This window comes from Lotus japonicus, chromosome 1 (genome assembly GCF_012489685.1).
Source record: "Lotus japonicus ecotype B-129 chromosome 1, LjGifu_v1.2".
Taxonomy (NCBI): Eukaryota; Viridiplantae; Streptophyta; class Magnoliopsida; order Fabales; family Fabaceae; genus Lotus; species Lotus japonicus.
The window spans coordinates 93,262,491-93,284,022 of record NC_080041.1 but is presented as its reverse complement, the minus strand read 5'-3'; the positions used below and the strand labels follow the sequence as shown (position 1 = coordinate 93,284,022).

At 38.9% G+C, this 21,532-nt stretch overlaps 3 protein-coding genes across 8 annotated transcripts; 1 reads left to right on the top strand and 2 right to left on the bottom strand.

The window, feature by feature from the left end:
• Positions 1-3,573: 3,573 nt before the first annotated feature.
• LOC130727906 (uncharacterized) lies at positions 3,574-14,801 on the bottom strand. Of its 5 annotated transcripts, none has more exons than XR_009015461.1 (6): positions 14,367-14,801; positions 14,106-14,256; positions 13,260-13,349; positions 7,048-7,142; positions 6,626-6,736; positions 3,576-5,965 (listed from the first exon to the last, which is right to left on the bottom strand). XR_009015461.1 is itself a non-coding variant. In XM_057579193.1 (5 exons), the coding sequence occupies exons 1-4, from the start codon at positions 14,688-14,690 to the stop codon at positions 6,691-6,693; spliced, it is 555 nt and encodes a 184-aa protein (XP_057435176.1). In that variant the 5' UTR covers positions 14,691-14,801; the 3' UTR covers positions 3,574-5,965; positions 6,626-6,690. The 5 variants fall into 5 exon arrangements, 2 of the variants coding, with proteins under 2 accessions (XP_057435176.1, XP_057435177.1); XR_009015460.1 differs by having other exon boundaries at positions 3,578-5,965; positions 6,626-6,706; XR_009015462.1 differs by lacking the exon at positions 13,260-13,349 and having other exon boundaries at positions 3,574-5,965; positions 6,626-6,706.
• Positions 14,802-16,731: 1,930 nt separating this feature from the next.
• Positions 16,732-21,017, bottom strand: LOC130727900 (pentatricopeptide repeat-containing protein At3g09060). 2 transcript variants are annotated; one of them, XM_057579185.1, is made up of 3 exons: positions 18,409-21,017; positions 17,904-18,022; positions 17,671-17,691 (listed from the first exon to the last, which is right to left on the bottom strand). In XM_057579185.1, exon 1 carries the CDS (start codon positions 20,898-20,900, stop codon positions 18,783-18,785), a length of 2,118 nt encoding a protein of 705 aa, XP_057435168.1. In that variant the 5' UTR covers positions 20,901-21,017; the 3' UTR covers positions 17,671-17,691; positions 17,904-18,022; positions 18,409-18,782. The 2 variants fall into 2 exon arrangements, with proteins under 2 accessions (XP_057435167.1, XP_057435168.1); XM_057579184.1 differs by having other exon boundaries at positions 16,732-17,691; positions 17,904-21,017.
• Positions 17,086-18,092, top strand: LOC130727904 (uncharacterized). Its single transcript, XM_057579191.1, has 2 exons — positions 17,086-17,550; positions 17,649-18,092. Exons 1-2 carry the CDS (start codon positions 17,086-17,088, stop codon positions 18,090-18,092), a joined length of 909 nt encoding a protein of 302 aa, XP_057435174.1.
• Positions 21,018-21,532: the final 515 nt, after the last annotated feature.

Genomic DNA, 21,532 nt, shown 5'->3' with positions numbered 1-21,532 from the left:
TTTTCTCTAACTTTAGAGTTTGTTAGGATCCTTTGGTTGATACTTTTTGTTTGTTTGTGTGCGTGAATAGAGACATTTGACACTACGAGAAATAGGCTCCTTTGGTTGAAAGGTAGCGCTTTGAGTGTTTCATATATCTTCATGATGGTCGATGTTATGAGTGTCTGTCTTATTATTTAAACTTGTGTATATGACTTTTTTTATGACTCGGAATGCCTTTGGCTTATTAATTTGATATTGCTAAATGTGGATCAAACTTGATGTATGTATATCCACTTATTTGGTTTTTTTTTGTGTCTTATTTTCACCTTTTCCTTACATCTGTATTAGGAATTTTCTTTTATAGATTTTATATAGTACCAAAAAGCCTTGAAATTTTTAAATCATTTGTCTCAGGTTTTGAGCTGTAAAATTTTAGACTTTGGAGTTTTGGATCCTTTGGTTCATCCTTATTGTTTTGTTTGTTTGTGTGGGTGAATAGAGACATTAAACACTATTGTAAATATGATTATTTGGAGTGGTACTCTAGGGGCGATTACTTTGCTTGCTACATACTTGCTTTCTCACCTAGTATATCTTCATGACGATCGATGCAATGAGTGACGGTATCTTATTATTTATAGTTGCATATTATGGCTCTAAATAGCTTTTGATCCGGATAAAATAGGGTCAAACTTGATATATATCCATCCATATGTGTGTTTTTTTTCTCTAATTTTTTTATCTTATTTTCACCTTTTCAATTTGTATTGGATGTTACCTTTGTACTAGATTGTATTTAGGATTTTTCCAATGTACTTTTTCTTTTATAGATTGTATTTAGGACCAAAGCCTTGTATCATTATCTTAGGCTCTAAGTTTTAATTTTTCTTTTTCTCTCTGGTTAGACTTCGGACATTTTTTGGGGGTCCTTTTGTTGATCCTTATTATTTGTTTGTCGTTGAGACATTGGACGACATTATTAGAAATAGGATCCTTGGAATGATCCTCTTGGGGTACTTGTTTTGATTATTTTGTTCTTGTTTTTTTCACCTAGTATATTTTTATGATGGTCAATGGTATGAGTGCTTTTATCTTATTTAAACTGGAATATGTGACATTTTTATTCCGATTGCTCATTTATATGGCTCTGAATAGCATCTTATTATTTTGATCCGACTAAACATGGATCAAACTTGATGTATATCCACTTTTAGTGTCAATGGTGTGAGTGCTTTAATGTATTGTTTTTAGGATGTCTTTATCTTATTATTTTGGTCGGGCTAAACATGCTAATAGTCATACTTGATTTTATTTGCGATTTTATTTGCTATGGCTTTTTTTTTTCTATGGCTTTTTTTTTTCTAATTCGTCTATCTTATTTTCACCTTTTTCCATTTGTTTGTGTATTAGGATTTTTCCGGTATCCTTTTTCTTTTATAAGACAAAAAAAAAAACCTTGTGATTTTTAGATCATTTGTACTCACTTGTTTGTTTACATTGGGCATTATTAAAAATAAGATATTTGTTTAAGAAGGGTAGTAGACATGTTAAGGGAGGGTAGGAAAGGAAAGAGTAGGAAGTATGTCGGGTAGGATAGGAGTAAGGGCGATAGGTCCGGGTAGGAGTAGGAGTAAAGGATGAGTAGGCGTAGAGGTAGAAGGTAGGGTTAGGGTCGGGTGGGAGTAGGGGGATGGTTTAGGGGGTAGGAGAGGTAGATGTAGGGGTAGTGTAGATGGGTAGGTCTGTAGGAGTCGGGCGGGGGGGAGGGGGTAAGGGAGAGAGGTAGGGTAGGGGATGATAGGGTTTAGGGGGTAGGAGAGGTAGAGGGTAGGAAGGGTGGGTGGAGAGATAAGGTTTAGGGGGTAGGAGATGTAGGGGTAAGGTAGGAAGGGTGGGTAGGGGGATAAGGTTTAGGGGGTAGGAGAGGTAGAGGTAGGGGTAGCGTAGATGGGTAGATCTGTAGGGTAGGAGTCGGGCGGGGGGTAGGAGAGGTTGAGGTAGGAAGTGGATAGTAGGTGAGGGTGGGAGTACAGGAGATGGGTAGGTCTATGGAAGTACTGACCTAAACGCGCCTGACCTAAACACGCCTGCTCAGCATTGAGCACTACTGACCTGAGCAAGCCTCACTGAGAATGTCTGACTCGAGAACTACTGACCTGAGAATGCCTGACTCGAGAACTACTGACCTGAGAACGCCTGACCTCAGCATGCCTGACCTGAGCACTACTGACTCGAGCACTACTGACCTGAGAACGCTTGACCTGAGAACGCATGACTCGAGCACTACTGACCTGAGAACACCCGACTCGAGAACTACTGACTCGAGCACTACTGACCTGAGAACACCTGACTCGAGAACTATTGACCTGGGAATGCCTGACTCGAGCACTACTGACCTGAGAACGCCTGACTCGAGAACTATTGACCTGAGAATGCATGACTCGAGAATTACTGACCTGAGCATGTCTGACCTGAGCACCCTAAACCAACCTAGAACCCTAAACCTAACCAAACCTAATCCTAAACCCTAACCCCAACCAACCTAATCCTAAAACCCAAACCCCAAAACCTAATCCTAAAACCCTAATCCTAAACCCTAAACCAACCTAATCCTAAAAACTAAACCAATCCTAAACACCCTTATTCTAAACCCTAACATAATCCTAAACCAACCTAGCTAACGCTAAACATAAACCCCTAATCCTAATCCTAAACCCTAACCGCCTCTTATATCCCTAAACTATCTACCCTACCCCCATTCCTCATCTACCTACACCTTATTCCTCTCCTACCCCTAAACCGTACCCTTATACCCCTTTAACTCCCTACATACCCCCCTCCCTTCTAACCCGCTCCTACAAGCCCTACACCAAAAGCAAAGATCTAAACAAGACATAAAATGAAAATTATAAAAGAATATTCTAATAAAGAAAAGTAAAAATGTACTAAACCAATTATGCATCGGCCATGATGAAAATAATCTAGGCAAAAAGCAAGAAGTAAAGTAAACAAAGCTTATATTGGATCACTCAAAGGGATCATATTTAGGGTTGGCTCATCAAAGGAACATATTTCTTCTCGACTCATCCACACATAAACAAAACAACCAAGTAGGGGTCAACCTAAGTATCCCAAGAGTTTAGTGTCCAAAGTTCTCAGCAACATAAAAATAAAATTACAAATGAATATCCTATACAAAAGATCTACAAAGTACAAGGCTCTTCGCCCTAAAGTACAAACTACCAAAAAAAATGTACAATGAAATATCATAATACAAATGTTCTAAAACAATCAATACGTGAGAAATAATACAATGAAACTTTACATGTCCCTCCCTCTCTTCCACACACAAACAAAACAAACAAGTACGAACCAACCAAAGGATACGAAAGTAAAGTGTCCAATGTTCTCAACAAGATAGAGTAAATTACAAATGAATATCCTCCACATGTCTCTCCCTCTCTTCCAAACACACAAACAAAACAACCAAGTACAAATCAACCAAAGGTACAAAAAGTAAAGTGTCCAATGTTCTCAACAAGATAAAAGTAAATTACAAATGAAACAAAGTATAAAAGAAACAAAATACAACAAAATATCATAACATAAATGTACAAAGTAATGTCCAAAATAACTCACCCACGCAAACAAATAAAACAACCAAATACGAATCAACCAAAGGTACAAAAAATAAAATGTCCAATGTCTCTCAACAAGATGAAAGTAAATTACAAATGACAAGAGATCTACAAAGTACAAGGCTTTGTGCTCTAAATTACAAACTATAAAAGAAAAGTACAACAAAATATCATAACATAAATGTACAAAAATAATCAACCCTAGAAAAGTAAATTACAAAAGGATTCAATGTCTGAAGTAACTCACCCACGCAAACAAATAAAACAACCAAGTGCGAATCAACCAAAGGTACAAAAAAATAAAGTGTCCAATGTCTCTCAACATGATAAAAGTTAATTACAAATGAATATCCTATACAAGAGACAAAGTACAAACTACAAAAAAAATAACCAACCCTATAGCACTCAAAAAGATTCAATGTCCAAAGTAACTCATCCACACAAACAAATAAAATAACCAAGTACGAATCAACCAAAGGTATAAAAAATAAAGTGTCCAATGTCTCTCAACAAGATAAAATTAAATTACAAATGAATATCTTATACAAGAGATCTAAAAAGTACAAGGTTTTGTGTTCTAAATTACAACCTATAGAAAAAGTACAACAAAATATCATAACATAAATGTACAAAAATTATCAACCCTATAGCACTCAAAAGGATTTAATGTCCAAAGTAACTCACCCACACAAACAAATAAAACAATCAAGTACGAATCAACCAAAGGTACAAAAAATAAAGTGTCCAATGTCTCTCAACAAGATAAAAGTAAATTACAAATGAATATCCTATACAAGAGATCTACAAAGTACAAGGCTTTGTGCTCTAAATTACAAACTACAAAAAAAAAATCAACCCTATAGCACTCAAAAAGATTCAATGTCCAAAGTAACTCACCCACACAAACAAATAAAACAACCAAGTACGAATCAACCAAAGGTATAAAAAATAAAGTGTCCAATGTCTCTCAACAAGATAAAAGTAAATTACAAATGAATATCCTATACAAGAGATCTAAAAAGTACAAGGCTTTGTGTTCTAAATTACAACCTATAGAAAAAGTACAACAAAATATCATAACATAAATGTACAAAAATTATCAACCCTATAGCACTCAAAAGGATTTAATGTCCAAAGTAACTCACCCACACAAACAAATAAAACAACCAAGTACGAATCAACCAAAGGTATAAAAAAAAAAGTGTCCAATGTCTCTCAACAAGATAAAAGAAAATTACAAATGAATATCTTATACATGAGATCTAAAAAGTACAAGGCTTTGTTTTCTAAATTACAAACTATAAAAGAAAAAGTACAACAAAATATCATAACATAAATGTACAAAAATAATCAACCTTATAGCACTTAAAAGATTCAATGTCCGAAGTAACTCACCCACACAAACAAATAAAACAACCAAGTAGGGTACCAAAAGATCCCAAAAGTGAAGTAGGGGAAGTTCCCAAATGCAACGGCAATGAAGAGCAAGAAGTAAAGCAAGCATATTGGATCACTCAAAATGATCATATTTCTTCTCGACTCATCCTCACACGCAAAACAAAACAAAACAACCAAGTAGGGATAAACCAAAGTATCCCAAGAGTAAAGTGTCTAAAGTTCTCAACAATATTAAAATAAAATTACAAATGAATATCTTTTACTAAAGATCTACAAAGTACAAAAGGCTTTGTGTCCTAAAGTACAAACTACAATAGGCATTTGAGCAATTAGGAATGTTCAATACTGCAGAAAATCAATTAAGTAAAAAATAGAACTTCTGATCTGAAGCACAGATAGAATAACTAATTCCAGCAGCCACCTGCTCTCCCTAGACAGCCTTATCAAACTATAGCCAATCTTACAACTGGATCGTAATACAAATGTGATCTTGAAAGCTTATGTTGAATCCTCATTACTAATAGCTAGCTCAAAACCACAACACAATTATTTAGGAAAAATTGGAATGAAACCTTTGTAGGTTCGTACCCCTATCCTAAATATTGTAACAACGCTTTTCTGAGTCTCAGACTCAGTCTAAGATAGTTGGAAGGAGGGAAAATTTCAATGTCGTATGCACTATGCAATACTTAGTGATATAATGGTGGCAATGTGGGGGAGAGAAGAGTGAGTCACCCGCCCCCACTCAACTATTTTCTTATAGTTAATGGCTATACTTTATCAACATCTATCTTCAAGACTACTTTAATGCAACAATGTCACGTGAAGATTATCACAAGTCTCACCTGGCCTTTGTTCCCCTCCAGCTAGTAGTAACTTGCTATCTTCATGGTGACATGCTTTAATGTGGAGATTATTCTTGCTGCAACTGATACCCCTAAACCTGGCTGTATTTGAACAGCACGACACAAAGAAAGGAAAAGGGAAAATCATATATCACATAGATAGATATTCACAGCTAAATATTTCAAACTTGACACTCCTAACAATTTACCAATATTATATTTGTACATTATACATTTTTTGAATCTGGTACCTAAAAAAATCAAACAATAAAATTTATGATGACACAATGTATTGTGGTAGCCCTGCTTCTGTGTTAGAAGAAATTAAGTACATGAAATATAAAAAAGGGAAATACTAAATTGACCTGACCCCCTTCTAGCTACTTGTCAATCCTACAAAAATGGGGTACTTGATATCTCCTCTATCTTTTCACATAATCAAATGTAACCCTTGTTTTCTGAGTGCAGAATTGAAGCCTGCTTAAATTAAGCTTCATTTGGAAACCCCCACCTTTGTCATGAATACACAAGGAGCTAGACATATAAAAATTAACAGGAAAAGATAAAAAGAAAATGAAACCCATCAATAAATTGATCACATCAGCTGTTAGCTAATTATGATGAAATTCAAACAAGTAGAGTCCCCAATGATCTGGAGGAACTCTCATTAAACCCAGAAACATGTTTAATAGCCACTTTCACAACAACTAACCACATAATTACAAACAATTCATTAACAAGCAATTAAGGAGAGAATTAGACCTTCGGTGTACAGATGCTTGCCATAAATTTCCCAGAATGCTTGCCACATGATAAACAAGGTGTCTTCAGTAAAACTTTCCACTGATCCAGAAAAGTATAAGCTTATGAGCCCTACTTATAGTACAAAGAACAAGTAGTAAATTATGAAAATGAGTTGAACATATTGAAGTAAAGGAACTACCCAAGGCAATAACCCAAACACCTTAGGAAAAAAAGGTTTGCACCATAGAAAATAATTCTTAAATCCACCACATAAAATTAGCTTAGTGTAAGATTCTATTTAATTGAATTTTTTTTATAATACAAGTGGGACTAGATAGCCTCCCTACACTACAAGTGACTACTATTTAACATTAGATGCAATTTCTTAATATATGAAAATTATCGTAAAACTCAACCAACACCTAATATGTATTCCTAACCTTGTAAGCTTTTTTTTTTCTTGACGTGCTACGATAGATTCAATATGATGTTGCCAGAAACATCTTCCAGTACCGGTTTCCTCAGGAAGAGCAACCTGCAAGATGCAGGAGCTATGTTTAAGAATCAGCCAACTAATTAAAATTGAGGAAGAAGACAGACACTAAAGTGAGAAAACAAGGGGAAATGCAATCTCAAGGTCTTTTGACACAAGAACAGATGTAGCAGAGTTGAGCATTTCACAGAGTGCCCAAAACAAATTGACCAACAACAATAACTCAGCGCATGCCCAAAAAAATAATAATAAAGACATGAAATTTTGACTAATTTAAGAATCAGAGGACACTAGTGCCTTACAATGATAAAAATCATACTGAGCTTCACAATTAAATGCTGGTTTAAAAAGCAAACAAATACTTCAGTTGCAAACCACAATTTCAGTGTAAATATAATAAAAACATAATGAAATGACAACTCAAAGGATAAAAATAAGATATTTTTGAACCACAAACAGACGCTAAACATGCAGTACTAGTATTGCATCCTTCAACATTTAATGTGGTAAGCTTCTGCAAACCTGTAACCCAAGAGAGACTGTTGCAAACCCAAGCTCCAGGCCCAGGTTTGGCAACGTCTATGCTAGGAGGCCCAAGCCACAGCTGGAGGCCAACATTCTAGAAGCTTAGGATCCCAAAATAACCACCACCTGGTGAGGTGGCAGATTCTCAATGATAAGGAGGGGACCAGTACTATTAGCTAAGGATATATATGTTAGTATAGAGAGAGAGAGAGGTAGGCAGAATTTGGCATAGGACTTGGGAGAGAAAGAGCACTCTCGAAATTGCTCTTGCTTATCTTGTTTTTCTTTCTGTTATTTGTAATTCCTTAAACACTGTTTCTGGGTATTTCCAGAGGATTCAGTGATCATCAATCTCAGTTTCATTCAGTCATAGTGTTGTTATTCTGGTACCTAACATTTGGTATCAGAGCTCCCGATCCAAAAAGGGAGCTGTATGGTGCTGACCCGCGGTGCGATGGAATCAAGAGTGGATGATCTGGAGCGTTCCCTTACTGAGATGAAAGAGGTGGCTCACGAACAGTTTGAAGAACTCCGGCGACTCTTCCTGAGTCGCGACCGACGGCGAACCAGGGGGCGTTCTAATACCCCGCGGCATCGGAGGAGCTCACGCGAGCACAACTCAGTCTCAACAGCGAGAACTTATGACGGGTCACGAACCGGGTCGCGTACCGGGTCGCGAACAGCGTCGCGCAGCAGAGAACACCACGAGCACTATCACCACCGGAGCCATTTGCGCGCCGTCACAGGAAGACGAGTGGACATCCCGATGTTCAATGGAAACGACGCTTACGGGTGGGTCACCAAGGTTGAGCGGTTTTTCCGACTCAGCCGGGTCGAGGAAGCGGAGAAGATCGAGATGGTGATGATCGCCATGGAGGATCGTGCTCTTGGGTGGTTTCAGTGGTGGGAAGAGCAGACATTAGAGCGAGCTTGGGAACCTTTCAAACAAGCTCTGTTTCGCCGTTTCCAACCCGCACTTCTCCAGAACCCGTTTGGTCCTCTGTTGAGTGTGAAACAGAAAGGAAGCGTTATGGAGTACAGGGAGAATTTTGAGTTACTAGCAGCGCCCATGAGGAACGCTGACAGAGAGGTGCTGAAAGGAGTATTCTTAAACGGGTTGCAAGAAGAAATCAAAGCTGAAATGAAGCTGTACCCTGCTGATGATCTAGCAGAATTAATGGATCGAGCGTTGTTGCTCGAAGAGAAAAACACAGCTATGAGAGGAGGCAAACCTAAGGAGGAAGACAAAAGGGGATGGAAGGAAAAAGGGGGTGTTGGGGGAAGGTATTATTCCAGTACAGGGGACAGCAAGGGAAGAATTGCAAACTCTTATGTGAATTTCCAGAGCAAAGGGGGTACAGGAAATCAAGACAATGAAGGGAAAAGTCTCCAGAACAAAGGAGGCACTGGTAATCAGGACACAGAAGGAAAACAACCAGAAAAGAAGTGGAATGGAGGGCAGAGGTTGACCCAAACTGAACTCCAAGAGAGAAGCAGGAAGGGATTATGCTTTAAGTGTGGAGACAAATGGGGGAAAGAACACATTTGCTCCATGAAAAACTACCAACTCATTCTGATGGAAGTAGAGGAGGATGAGGAAGAAGAGGAGATTTTTGAGGAAGCTGAGGATGGGGAATTTGTGCTGGAAGGGAAGGTTCTCCAGTTGTCATTGAACAGCAAGGAAAGGTTAACCTCCAACCGATCCTTCAAAGTGAAAGGGAAGATAGGAAATAGGGAAGTTCTGATTTTAATAGATTGTGGAGCAACCAGCAATTTCATCTCCCAAGACCTTGTAGTTGAACTAGAAATTCCAGTCATTGCAACCTCTGAATATGTTGTAGAAGTGGGGAATGGGGCAAAGGAGAGGAACTCTGGGGTATGCAAGAACTTGAAACTAGAAGTCCAAGGAATTCCCATTATGCAGCACTTCTTTATACTAGGATTGGGAGGTACAGAAGTGGTTCTGGGAATGGACTGGCTTGCTAGTCTGGGAAATATTGAAGCAAATTTCCAGGAACTCATCATACAATGGGTTTCTCAAGGGCAGAAGATGGTTCTGCAAGGGGAACCCTCAGTGTGCAGGGTGACTGCTAATTGGAAATCAATTAAGATCACTGAACAGCAGGAAGCAGAGGGGTACTACTTATCTTATGAGTATCAGAAGGAAGAAGAAAAGACAGAAGCTGAAGTGCCAAAGGGAATGAGGAAAATTCTGGAAGAATATCCAGAAGTGTTCCAAGAGCCTAAGGGACTACCACCAAGAAGGACCACTGACCATGCTATTCAATTACAAGAGGGAGCTTCCATTCCCAACATCAGACCTTACAGGTACCCTTTCTATCAAAAGAATGAAATTGAGAAGTTGGTGAAAGAAATGCTGAATTCTGGAATAATTAGGCATAGTACTAGTCCTTTCAGCAGCCCAGCTATTCTTGTAAAAAAGAAAGATGGGGGATGGAGATTTTGTGTAGATTATAGAGCCCTTAACAAGGCCACTATTCCTGACAAATTCCCTATACCAATTATTGATGAACTCTTGGATGAAATTGGGGCTGCTGTGGTTTTCTCAAAGCTGGATTTAAAATCAGGGTACCACCAGATTAGGATGAAAGAAGAAGACATCCCTAAGACAGCTTTTAGAACCCATGAAGGGCATTATGAATACTTGGTCCTCCCTTTTGGATTGACAAATGCACCATCTACATTTCAAGCACTCATGAACCAAGTGTTGAGACCTTACTTGAGGAAGTTTGTACTTGTTTTTTTTGATGATATCCTCATTTATAGTAAGAATGAAGAGCTGCACAAGGACCACTTAAGGATTGTCTTACAAGTGTTGAAGGAAAACAATCTGGTTGCAAACCAGAAGAAATGTTCTTTTGGTCAACCTGAGATAATTTATTTAGGACATGTCATATCACAAGCAGGAGTTGCGGCTGATCCTAGCAAGATTAAAGATATGCTAGATTGGCCTATTCCTAAGGAGGTGAAAGGATTAAGAGGGTTCTTAGGACTCACAGGGTACTACAGAAGATTTGTGAAAAATTACAGCAAACTAGCACAACCTCTAAATCAATTGCTCAAGAAGAATAGCTTCCAGTGGACTGAAGGAGCCACCCAAGCTTTTGTGAAGTTGAAGGAAGTGATGACTACTGTTCCAGTTCTTGTTCCACCCAATTTTGACAAACCTTTCATTCTGGAAACAGATGCTTCTGGGAAGGGACTTGGAGCTGTCCTTATGCAGGAAGGAAGACCAGTTGCCTATATGAGCAAAACTTTATCTGATAGGGCTCAAGCCAAATCTGTTTATGAAAGAGAATTGATGGCAGTGGTTCTTGCTGTGCAAAAATGGAGACATTATCTCCTAGGGAGCAAGTTTGTCATACACACTGATCAGAGAAGCTTGAGATTTCTAGCAGATCAGAGAATAATGGGGGAAGAACAACAAAAGTGGATGAGCAAGTTGATGGGCTATGATTTTGAAATTAAGTACAAGCCTGGGATTGAAAACAAAGCAGCTGATGCTTTATCCAGGAAGTTGCAATTCTCTGCCATATCCTCAGTCCAGTGTGCTGAATGGGCAGATTTGGAAGCTGAGATATTAGAGGATGAAAGATATAGAAAGGTTCTGCAGGAGTTAGCCACTCAAGGGAATTCTGCTGTTGGTTATCAACTGAAGAGGGGAAGATTGCTATACAAAGACAGAATAGTTCTCCCTAAGGGCTCTACCAAAATTCTCACTGTTCTGAAGGAATTTCATGATACAGCCTTAGGAGGCCATGCTGGAATTTTCAGAACCTACAAGAGAATATCAGCTTTATTCTACTGGGAAGGCATGAAGCTAGACATTCAAAATTATGTACAAAAGTGTGAGGTGTGTCAGAGGAACAAATATGAGGCACTAAATCCAGCAGGATTTCTTCAACCACTCCCTATACCCTCTCAAGGTTGGACTGATATATCCATGGATTTCATTGGAGGTCTCCCTAAAGCCATGGGAAAAGATACCATACTAGTGGTAGTAGACAGGTTTACTAAGTATGCACACTTCATTGCTTTATCTCACCCATACAATGCCAAGGAGATTGCTGAAGTATTCATCAAAGAAGTGGTAAGACTACATGGTTTTCCCACCTCCATTGTGTCTGATAGAGACAGAGTATTTCTCAGCACATTCTGGTCAGAGATGTTCAAACTAGCTGGCACAAAATTGAAATTCAGCTCTGCATACCACCCTCAGACAGATGGACAAACTGAGGTGGTTAATCGATGTGTTGAGACATATCTAAGGTGTGTAACAGGGTCCAAACCAAAGCAATGGCCCAAATGGCTGAGTTGGGCAGAATTCTGGTACAATACAAATTACCATTCAGCCATCAAAACCACTCCTTTCAAGGCTCTTTATGGGAGAGAACCACCTGTGATTTTTAAGGGAAATGATTCTTTAACATCAGTAGATGAAGTGGAGAAATTGACTGCTGAGAGGAATCTAATTCTAGAGGAGCTCAAGAGTAATCTAGAGAAGGCACAGAATAGAATGAGGCAGCAGGCCAACAAGCACAGAAGGGATGTTCAATATGAAGTGGGGGATCTGGTTTATCTGAAGATTCAACCCTATAAGCTCAAGAGTTTGGCTAAGAGAAGCAATCAGAAGTTGAGTCCTAGGTATTATGGACCTTATCCAATTATAGCAAAGATCAACCCAGCTGCCTATAAACTGCAGTTGCCAGAAGGAAGCCAAGTGCATCCTGTCTTCCATATTTCCCTGCTCAAGAAGGCTGTGAATGCAGGAGTTCAAAGCCAACCATTACCAGCAGCTCTTACTGAAGAATGGGAACTCAAGGTCGAACCAGAAGCTATTATGGACACCAGGGAAAACAGGGATGGGGACTTAGAAGTGCTAATCAGGTGGAAGGACCTACCAACATTTGAAGACTCATGGGAGGATTTCAGTAAGTTGCTGGACCAGTTCCCTAATCATCAGCTTGAGGACAAGCTGAATCTTCAAGGGGGGAGAGATGTTGCAAACCCAAGCTCCAGGCCCAGGTTTGGCAACGTCTATGCTAGGAGGCCCAAGCCACAGCTGGAGGCCAACATTCTAGAAGCTTAGGATCCCAAAATAACCACCACCTGGTGAGGTGGCAGATTCTCAATGATAAGGAGGGGACCAGTACTATTAGCTAAGGATATATATGTTAGTATAGAGAGAGAGAGAGGTAGGCAGAATTTGGCATAGGACTTGGGAGAGAAAGAGCACTCTCGAAATTGCTCTTGCTTATCTTGTTTTTCTTTCTGTTATTTGTAATTCCTTAAACACTGTTTCTGGGTATTTCCAGAGGATTCAGTGATCATCAATCTCAGTTTCATTCAGTCATAGTGTTGTTATTCTGGTACCTAACAGAGACCATATAGAGAACAGAAAGACATAAAAGTAATGCATAACTGAAACTGCTTTTACCACTTATTCAAATTTAATAAAAGTTAAAACGCCATTTTGATGACCGTAAAAGAGCAGCATATTTTCATTAGAGAGTGAACATTGAACACAACTAGACATGTTCTGATGAGCATGAAATAGTAACAACAACTACAATCCTGGTTTGTGGATGCAACACTACACAACTTCCTCTTCACCTCAAGAGATGGATACAATCAGCTGCATTCTGCTTTTTCCCTTCACGTTCACCTTCATCCAAGCCCTTCATTTTACTGCCAATTCACTACCTATATTGATACGCAAGACATTAATGTTGATTTGCAAACACAAATTTTAGTTGTATTTTATACCATATCCCATGATAACTTTTAAGTTTTAATATATTAACATATGCGATTATGCTCAATAAAACTTTTCCAGTAGATACTCAGCTTTACATTACATGCACCACTCGGAGAGAAAACATTGAAACTATCTTTTGAAATAACAAACTCAGGCTCAAATTTCCAGTCACTACATAAAAGAAAAAACGTGACATGATGACAGAAAGTGTGTTCAGAAAGGGTGTTGAATTGAATACAATCAATGAATGAATAATACGGGGAGACACCATTGCTCTCCCAAACTCACTGACAGGTAAAAAACAACTCACATACACCATATCCACTATCATCAAACATCAAACCACAATATTTTTTTTAACTCTGGTAAAATATCCCACCACAAGAATATTTCCACTATCCAAGAGATGAATCACATAGCGAGCTTCATTCTCAAAAAATTGAAAGAAAGAAAAATTGAGAAAATCTAGCATGAAAATAAAATTCCATTGAAAAGAAGGACAGAGCAGTAAGCAGCTTACTCATACACCAACAACATGCAAATAAGATGGCAAGTGCATTCATTATTGGAAGAAAAAGAAGCACATAACAATTTTCTGATACATCATACATGAAAGAACACCAAATTTGACATCCAATCAAAATTGGCACTACATACTATACTATGTTAATTCAAGACTTGAAAATGAGAGAGATACTCACAGGTGTGAAAATATGAGGCCTGGTAGACATTCCTTGAGCCAATTTGACAAAATCTGGGAGTGAATGTGGTCTTGAGCGAGTGCTTGTATTCTAATCCAGCAATAAGTTGAACGCAATTAGAAATTAGAATTTAAAGTGGCATTCCCTGTACCTAGTGAGGCAACAAGAAATGAAAAGGGTAATGAATAAACAAAAACCAATCAAACCCACAAAATTCAAGAGAGAAAGAAAATCTTTGGAAGAAAAGAAAGAAGGACCGACCTTGCAACAGGTGGCTGATCTGAATCGCCGTGGAATCGAGGTCGGGGTTGCCAGCGGAACTAGTGGTAGGAAGAAATGGGGGTTTGTGGTGGAAGAAGAAGAAGAAAACAACACAGCAATTGCAATTACAGTGAACCACACGAACGTAGCAATCTTGTGAGATGGAAAGGCGACGGTCGACGGAGATGAAACCCTCCCTGCACCGAGTTTTCGCGACGGAACCAATTGCGATGTAAACAGTGCGACGACGGAGCGCGAGCACAACGTCATGGAACCAATTGCGATGCACAACGTCATGGAACCAATTGCGATGCACAACGTCATGGAACGAACCCACAAAAAATTGAATGCAATGACGAAGTCCTCATTGCGAAGGAGAGAGCTGAGGCCAAGTGCGTCTGTGGTGAACAAGACGAGAGAGAGAAGAGAGAGAAGTGAACTTCAATTGTTAATTCTGATTTAAACATTAATGTTCTTTTTATATATGAGAGCCAATTTTAACGGTCAAATTTACAAAAAAAAAAAAGTGTGAATAAACATCAATTAATGTGTTTTTAAAAGCAACCAACACTAATAAATTTACCTATTCTCTTCCTAATTTTGATACACCTTACCGGTTACCACCACCATCCTCTTTCTATCCTTCACCATCCACCATCCTCTTCTTCTTCTTGTTCAATCTCCATCATTGTCACAACCCTCCTTCCTCTTACTTATCTTCATCAAATCCCCGAAGGTTAGCTCAAGCGATAAGGGACATAAGAATTGGGTGGGATGAAGGGTACAAGGTTCGAATCCTGAGGAAAACTAATTTACTAACATTACTAAAACTAGTTTGCTTATAAAAAAAATTATCTTCATCAATCATAACATCCCCTCACCATCATCCTCTTCCCACAATCATCTTCTTCATCTTCCCCACCTACATCACCGACAATCATCTTGTTCATCTTTACCATCATCGTCGTCTCTTCCAATCTTCACCATCGAGGTTGGACTCACAATTACTCATCTCTTCATGGTGTTTTTTGCTAGGTACATCGTCTTTTTTCCGCACCCGTAGAAGGTGTGAAACGCACATTTTTTCACTATCTGGTATATTTTCTCACTTAAAAGTAAGAAATCGACACAGTTTTCACACTTGTAAGTGCGAAATGAGTAATTGACACAATTATCAAATTTCTCACTTTTAAGTGCGAAATATGTGTTCATTTCTCGCTTATAAGTGCGAATTAACACAGATTTGACAGTTTAGCGTGGAAACTTGTGATTTTTACATTTTCAATTGTTTCCGACATCGTAACCATGGACCTTGTGTTGTTAGAGGAGGTTGGTAAGGTACGTAATGTGGTTCAAGGGCTTGTAGTTGTTGAAAATGTGCACAAAGTAGATGATAATGAGAAAGAACGAGTTCAAAAAGTAAAGTCTGAACATCACAGTACTAATGCAACCTCAAGAAATGAGTCATCTTACACGGTTCTGTGCTTTATGGTTAGTCATGTGTATTTAGGTGGTTAGTTCAGTGTATTATTTGGCCAAATCCGCAGGAAAAATGGGTGTTTTACTGTGTAGTGGTTCATGAATCATTACTCCTTGTATAATTATTTTTATATTTAACATTACTTTATTTTAACACTAATACCAATATGATATTAATATTAAAATTATTATCACTTTAAATATTTTTATTAGCTCCAGTTATTTATCATCTTAAAAATATAATATTTATTTTTATTAATATAATATTTATAATACTTGTGGTGCGCAGCGGTGTGGCGGGAATGGTGGCGGAAACTGCATACGTAAGTGTGAGGGGAAAATAGATTTAGTGTTTTTATAAATATATAAGGATAATGGTAGAATTTTAATAAAATAATAAGAATAAAAATGAGAATAAATTTAATAAGTTATAAGCTACCTGAGATAGTTATAGCTTAAAACTTTAAGCTACTAAAATAAGCTCCTTCACCAAACACTTTTGAAGAGCTTTTAAGCTAGTCAAATAAGTTTTGAGCTAGTCAAATAAGCTATAAGTTAGCTGAAATGACATGCCAAACATAGCCTAAAACTATGGAGACTAATTGAGTAAACTATTCTATCAAGAGTCCTTCGATGAAAAAATAGTAGTGACTTCCAGTAAATCTGAATATCAACATCAACAATGGGTAACAAAGGGGTTGGATAAAAATTCGTAATTTATAATAAGACAGTTTTAGGAATATGAAATGAAAAATCTAAGATTTTGACTTTCTACTCTTCTATGACAATACTCACTACACATATATCCCATAAAAATAATTCCTAAACTTTTGGGTTGTGTGACCACAATGAGCTCCAAATAGCACTACACAGGAGATTGACAATGTCCCAATCAAACCCAAAATCACCTTCATTTTCAATTTTAGCATAATCAATTTTACCAAAACAAATTAATCCAAACACTCATAACTTAACCCCAAAAAAAAGGATGAGAGACCCTAGGTTGAATGTTTGGTAGTTTGGTTCCTAAGAATCGCACTCTTGGAGAGACCTTTAGTCTTCACCACACCTAAACTGAAATTACAAGAGTAATTTAATAAATAAATAAAAGATGAGCAAGTTTTCTTTAGGAATTGGGCGCTGAACATGTTTTCCCAAACAAACTAATAGGTTTCTGCTTTCCCTTTCAAGTGTGTTGGCTGGAAGTGTTTTGAACCCCTCGTTTCGTGGGCATTATCTTATGAAAAATAAGGATAGGAACATCTTTGTCTTGTGCCTTCAAACTTCAAAGAATCTGGGTCCTGCAGCACCCTCTTTCTCGCGTTATACTATTTTTTCATTCACCCTTCCATGCATATACTTCTCCGGTTATGAAAAGATGATTGCTCTTAAATCCATTCATCCTTCCTTCAAACCTAGCAACATCAAGAATAACATCCACTGCACAAGAATCCTCAACGCAAGAGGTTCTATTCTGTGCCTATGCAAGTCCAATGAGTCGGACTCTCAATCTCCCCAACCTGGAGACATTCGTAAACAAGAACTGCTAGCCCAAATTGTCATGCTTGAAGCTCAAAAATTCCGTCTGGTAGATTATATAGATGAGAAATCTGCCTATTTAACCCGGTTTGGTGAAAAAGCAAACGCTGAGTTCAACAAGATTGAAGATGATGCCCTCAAAGGATTAGACGAAGCTGGTGCCAGGGTATGTTTTGCTTTTGAGTTAACCATGTAAACCATTGCACACCATGAGTGACAATAAGGTACTCCAATAATGACCCCTTTATTCACTTGTGTTCACAGATAACAGCAAACATTGAGAGCCAGATGCTAGAATTCGAGGAATCTGCAGAAGTTAACAGACAAGAGATTCAGAAGCGGGAAATTGAACTAGAGGAGTTTGAAGTTCAAATGGAAGACGGCAGAAACGAAGGGCTATTCTTTAAGAACCTGAAAAAGAAGATACCTGTTGATAAAGCAAAAGCCAAGGAGGAGACCGAAAAAATCAAAGATTTAACTAGAAAAAAGGCTAGTAGCAGAACCAGGAAAAGCATTTACCTTGTCTTCATTGGCCTGCTGACCTTTCTAATAGTGGATTCTATTGCCTCATCATTAGCTGATTGGAGAAAAGTAGCAATTCTTGGAGCTATTGTGGTGGCTTTGACTTCTCAGTTCATCTATGAAACAAACATGTCATCAGAAACTGGAACAACAAGAAAGACTAACAGGGAAGAGAAAAATAACTGAAGTACAATTTCTACTGGGAATCACAGAACAAGTTTCTCGGGAGTATAGTTTTTTATACATATTGCATGATGTAATAACCCCAAGTATAGGCTTACAACTTGGGACTGATATCATCATGCTGCTTTGTTTTGGCATCAACAACAGCCTCAGTGATATTACTACAATCACCAAAATCTGAGTAATTGGATTACCATGTGATGCTGATGAAATTCGTGACATCCTATGTTATAGATTTTAGAAATGTATATTCAGAAGCTAACTTTTATCTACCTATCTCCAATCATATAAACAAGTAATGAGAAGCTAATAATTATACAGGGTAATTCCTTCTGTACAGCTTAACAAGTTGGTGTATCAAATAGAGAAGTCTAGTAATTGCTGCCTGAAAATCCCAAGGCCCTGAAGAAAGCAACCAATTCATGTAAAGCCTGAGGCAGTTAAATATCCCACAAACCAAAACACATGACCTTTTTTGTTCAGACAAATCAAATTGTAGGCACTATCCCTCAAGGCAGCTCCAAGCTGTATTGTAGCAAAGTACCTAACGGTAACGCTATCAAATGCTGCTAGGGCTCAAACCAAAACTTATCACTAATCCTTGGATCAGGTGGGAAACTACCACAATGCTCGTATGTTGATATAATTCCTGCATTGATGTCCACAACTCGGGAAAAAATAGTGCTGTAAAAATTAATGTATTCTATCTGAGGCCCCAAGAGAATCAGTTGAAGCCCCACAAAAAATCACTGCTCTAACTAGTATGTTCCATGTAATGGCAGTTGGCAGAACACCATGCACCAAAGCATGATCTAGAAACCTAATTGCGTCAGTCACTCTACCACAAGAGCAGAGTCCCTTAAGAGTAATATTATAAGAGATGATGTCGGGTTTTATTCCATATTTTACAATAAGAGCCCAAATCTTTGATGCCTTCTGGCAGTCCCCAACTTTGTAAAAACCCTCCATGATGGTATTGTGGGTCACAAGATTAACAAAGCTCCTCTGTCTCAGCATGGAATAGAGCTGCAGAGCATACTCCACTTTGCCAGAAGAACAAAGTCTATGAATTACAATGTTATACATAGTTATATCAGGCTCAAAGCCCATGTCCAGAAACTGATGCCACAATCTAAGGCCCGTGTCACTCTCAAACATCTTGCTTTGACAAAGACCATCTATCAACGTGCTGTACGTGACAATATCAGGCTTCAACCCTTTCTCCAACATTTCCTTGACGCAATGATATGCCTCATGAAATCTTTCTGCTCTACATAATCCATTTATGAGAATATTATAAGACACTACAGTTGGTGAAGAACCTTTGTTGCTCATTTCCCTAAAGACTTGAATAGCAGAGTCAAGTTTGGAATTTTTAATAAACCCATCAATCAGTGGATTGCAGACATGAGTGTTCAATTTACAGCCTCGCTTATCCATCAAACTTACAACTCCAGCTGCATCATCTAATCTCCTTTCTTTGCACAAAGCATTTATCATCGAGGAGTATGCAAAGACATCGACATCACCACCCCTATGTTCAGCCTCTTCCAGCACCTGCAAAGCCTTATTCAGATACCCATTCTTACACAAACCATGAATCAATATTCCATAAGTAGTGGAATCTACCGCAAGTGCTGTCTCACCCAACAAGAGTTCCCATATATTCATTGCTTCTTCCACCTTCCCATTTTCAAACAACCCCTTGATAAATATGTTGTAACTAATTACATTACGGGAACCAGACTGCCCCATCTCCTCCCACAACTCAAAACTTTCCTCAACCTTCCCCCATTTACACAATCCATTAAGCATCGCATTACAAGTTACAACATCAGGGCTGACCCTTCTCCCAATCATATCCTTATAAACCCTTTGAGCTCCATCTAAGTTCCCCATCTGACTCAATCCATGAATCAGAGAACTATACGTAAAAACATCATGCTTCCTCTCATTCTTCTTCATCCTCTCCCATATCTCCAAACTCTCACTAAACCTCCCACACCTAGACAACCCTCTAATCATAACATTATAACTCACAACATTAGGAAAAACAGTTTCCTCCCTCAACAACCTCTCCCACATCTCATTAGCCTTCAAAAAATCTCCACTTTTAAAAAACCCATCAATGATCATGTTATAACACATGACATCAGGCTCCACCCCTCGTTCAGACATTTCATCAAACACCTCCAATGCAGCATTCAAATCACCCCTTTTCGCCGCCGCATTGATCAATGTCCCATAGCTGAACTTATCAGGCCTCAATCCCACACCCGACATCCACCTCAGCAGCCCCTTCGCCTTCTCGAACTCCCTCTTCTTACACAGCACCTTTATCAGAACATTGTACGTTTCAACGTTCGGCGACACACCGGCGGTGTCGAAGTACGCGAAGAACTTCTCAGCGCGTTCCCACTGCTCCGATACCGCGAACGCGTTGAGGAGCGAGTTGAAGGACCTTACACCGGGTCGGCACCCGAAGACCCGATCCATTTTTCTGAAAAGGTTGAGAGCTTCATCGGGCATGGAGCGTTTGGCGTAGGCTTTGAGGAGGGTGAGGGGAACGTCTTCGGAGCAGTTGCAGTTCTGGGCGGCCTCAATGGCGCCGATGATGTGGGGCGCGTGGGGGAGGAGGGTGGGGTCGGATGCGACGCGGCGGAGGACGTGTTGGAGGACGGCGGAGGAGTGGGTGTAGCCGGGGTGGCGCGTGGCGTGTTGAAAGAGTTGGAGGGCGGAGTGGGGGTTCTTCTCGGACTTGAGTAGGTTGAGAAGACGGTGGGGAGAGAGGGGTTTGGGGAGGTCCACCATGGAATGGACGACAATGCCGGAGTTGACGCCGGCATCACAGTTCACAAGTACTGATGTTATTACGAACGGTTATAGGTGGCGAAACTAGGTTAAATGGTAGTACCATCAAAGCTAAGACACAGTTTTTTTTATACTTGTTCTTATATAAATTACGCTTATTAAAAAATATGTAATGATTTTAATTAATGTATTAGTTGTATAAAAAAAATACAAATTATTTCTCACCACTCATCATTATATTATGTTTGATATGTCGGAAAGATAAATCACACTCTTTAATAATTGATTCATGGACTATGAAACACATACACCTCTCACATACGGAGTGTCCCAGTGTCGGACACCGCACGACACTGACACTCTTACGATACATACATGACACGTGTCAGACACTTATTCACGTGGTCTGATTAAAAAACATATTTTTTTACTGCTCGGACACTTGAGTCGGCACCTCTTCTTGTCTGGACACCTCTAAGACACTTGTATTTATAAAAAGTATATACTAGTGTCCTCGTGTCTTGCTTTTTGAATTTTAGCCGTGTCGCGGTACGAGTGTCGTGTTCGGTGTACGTGTTAGAGTCTGTGCTTCATAATCCCTAGACCTCCCATCTCCGACTCATATGTCTCAA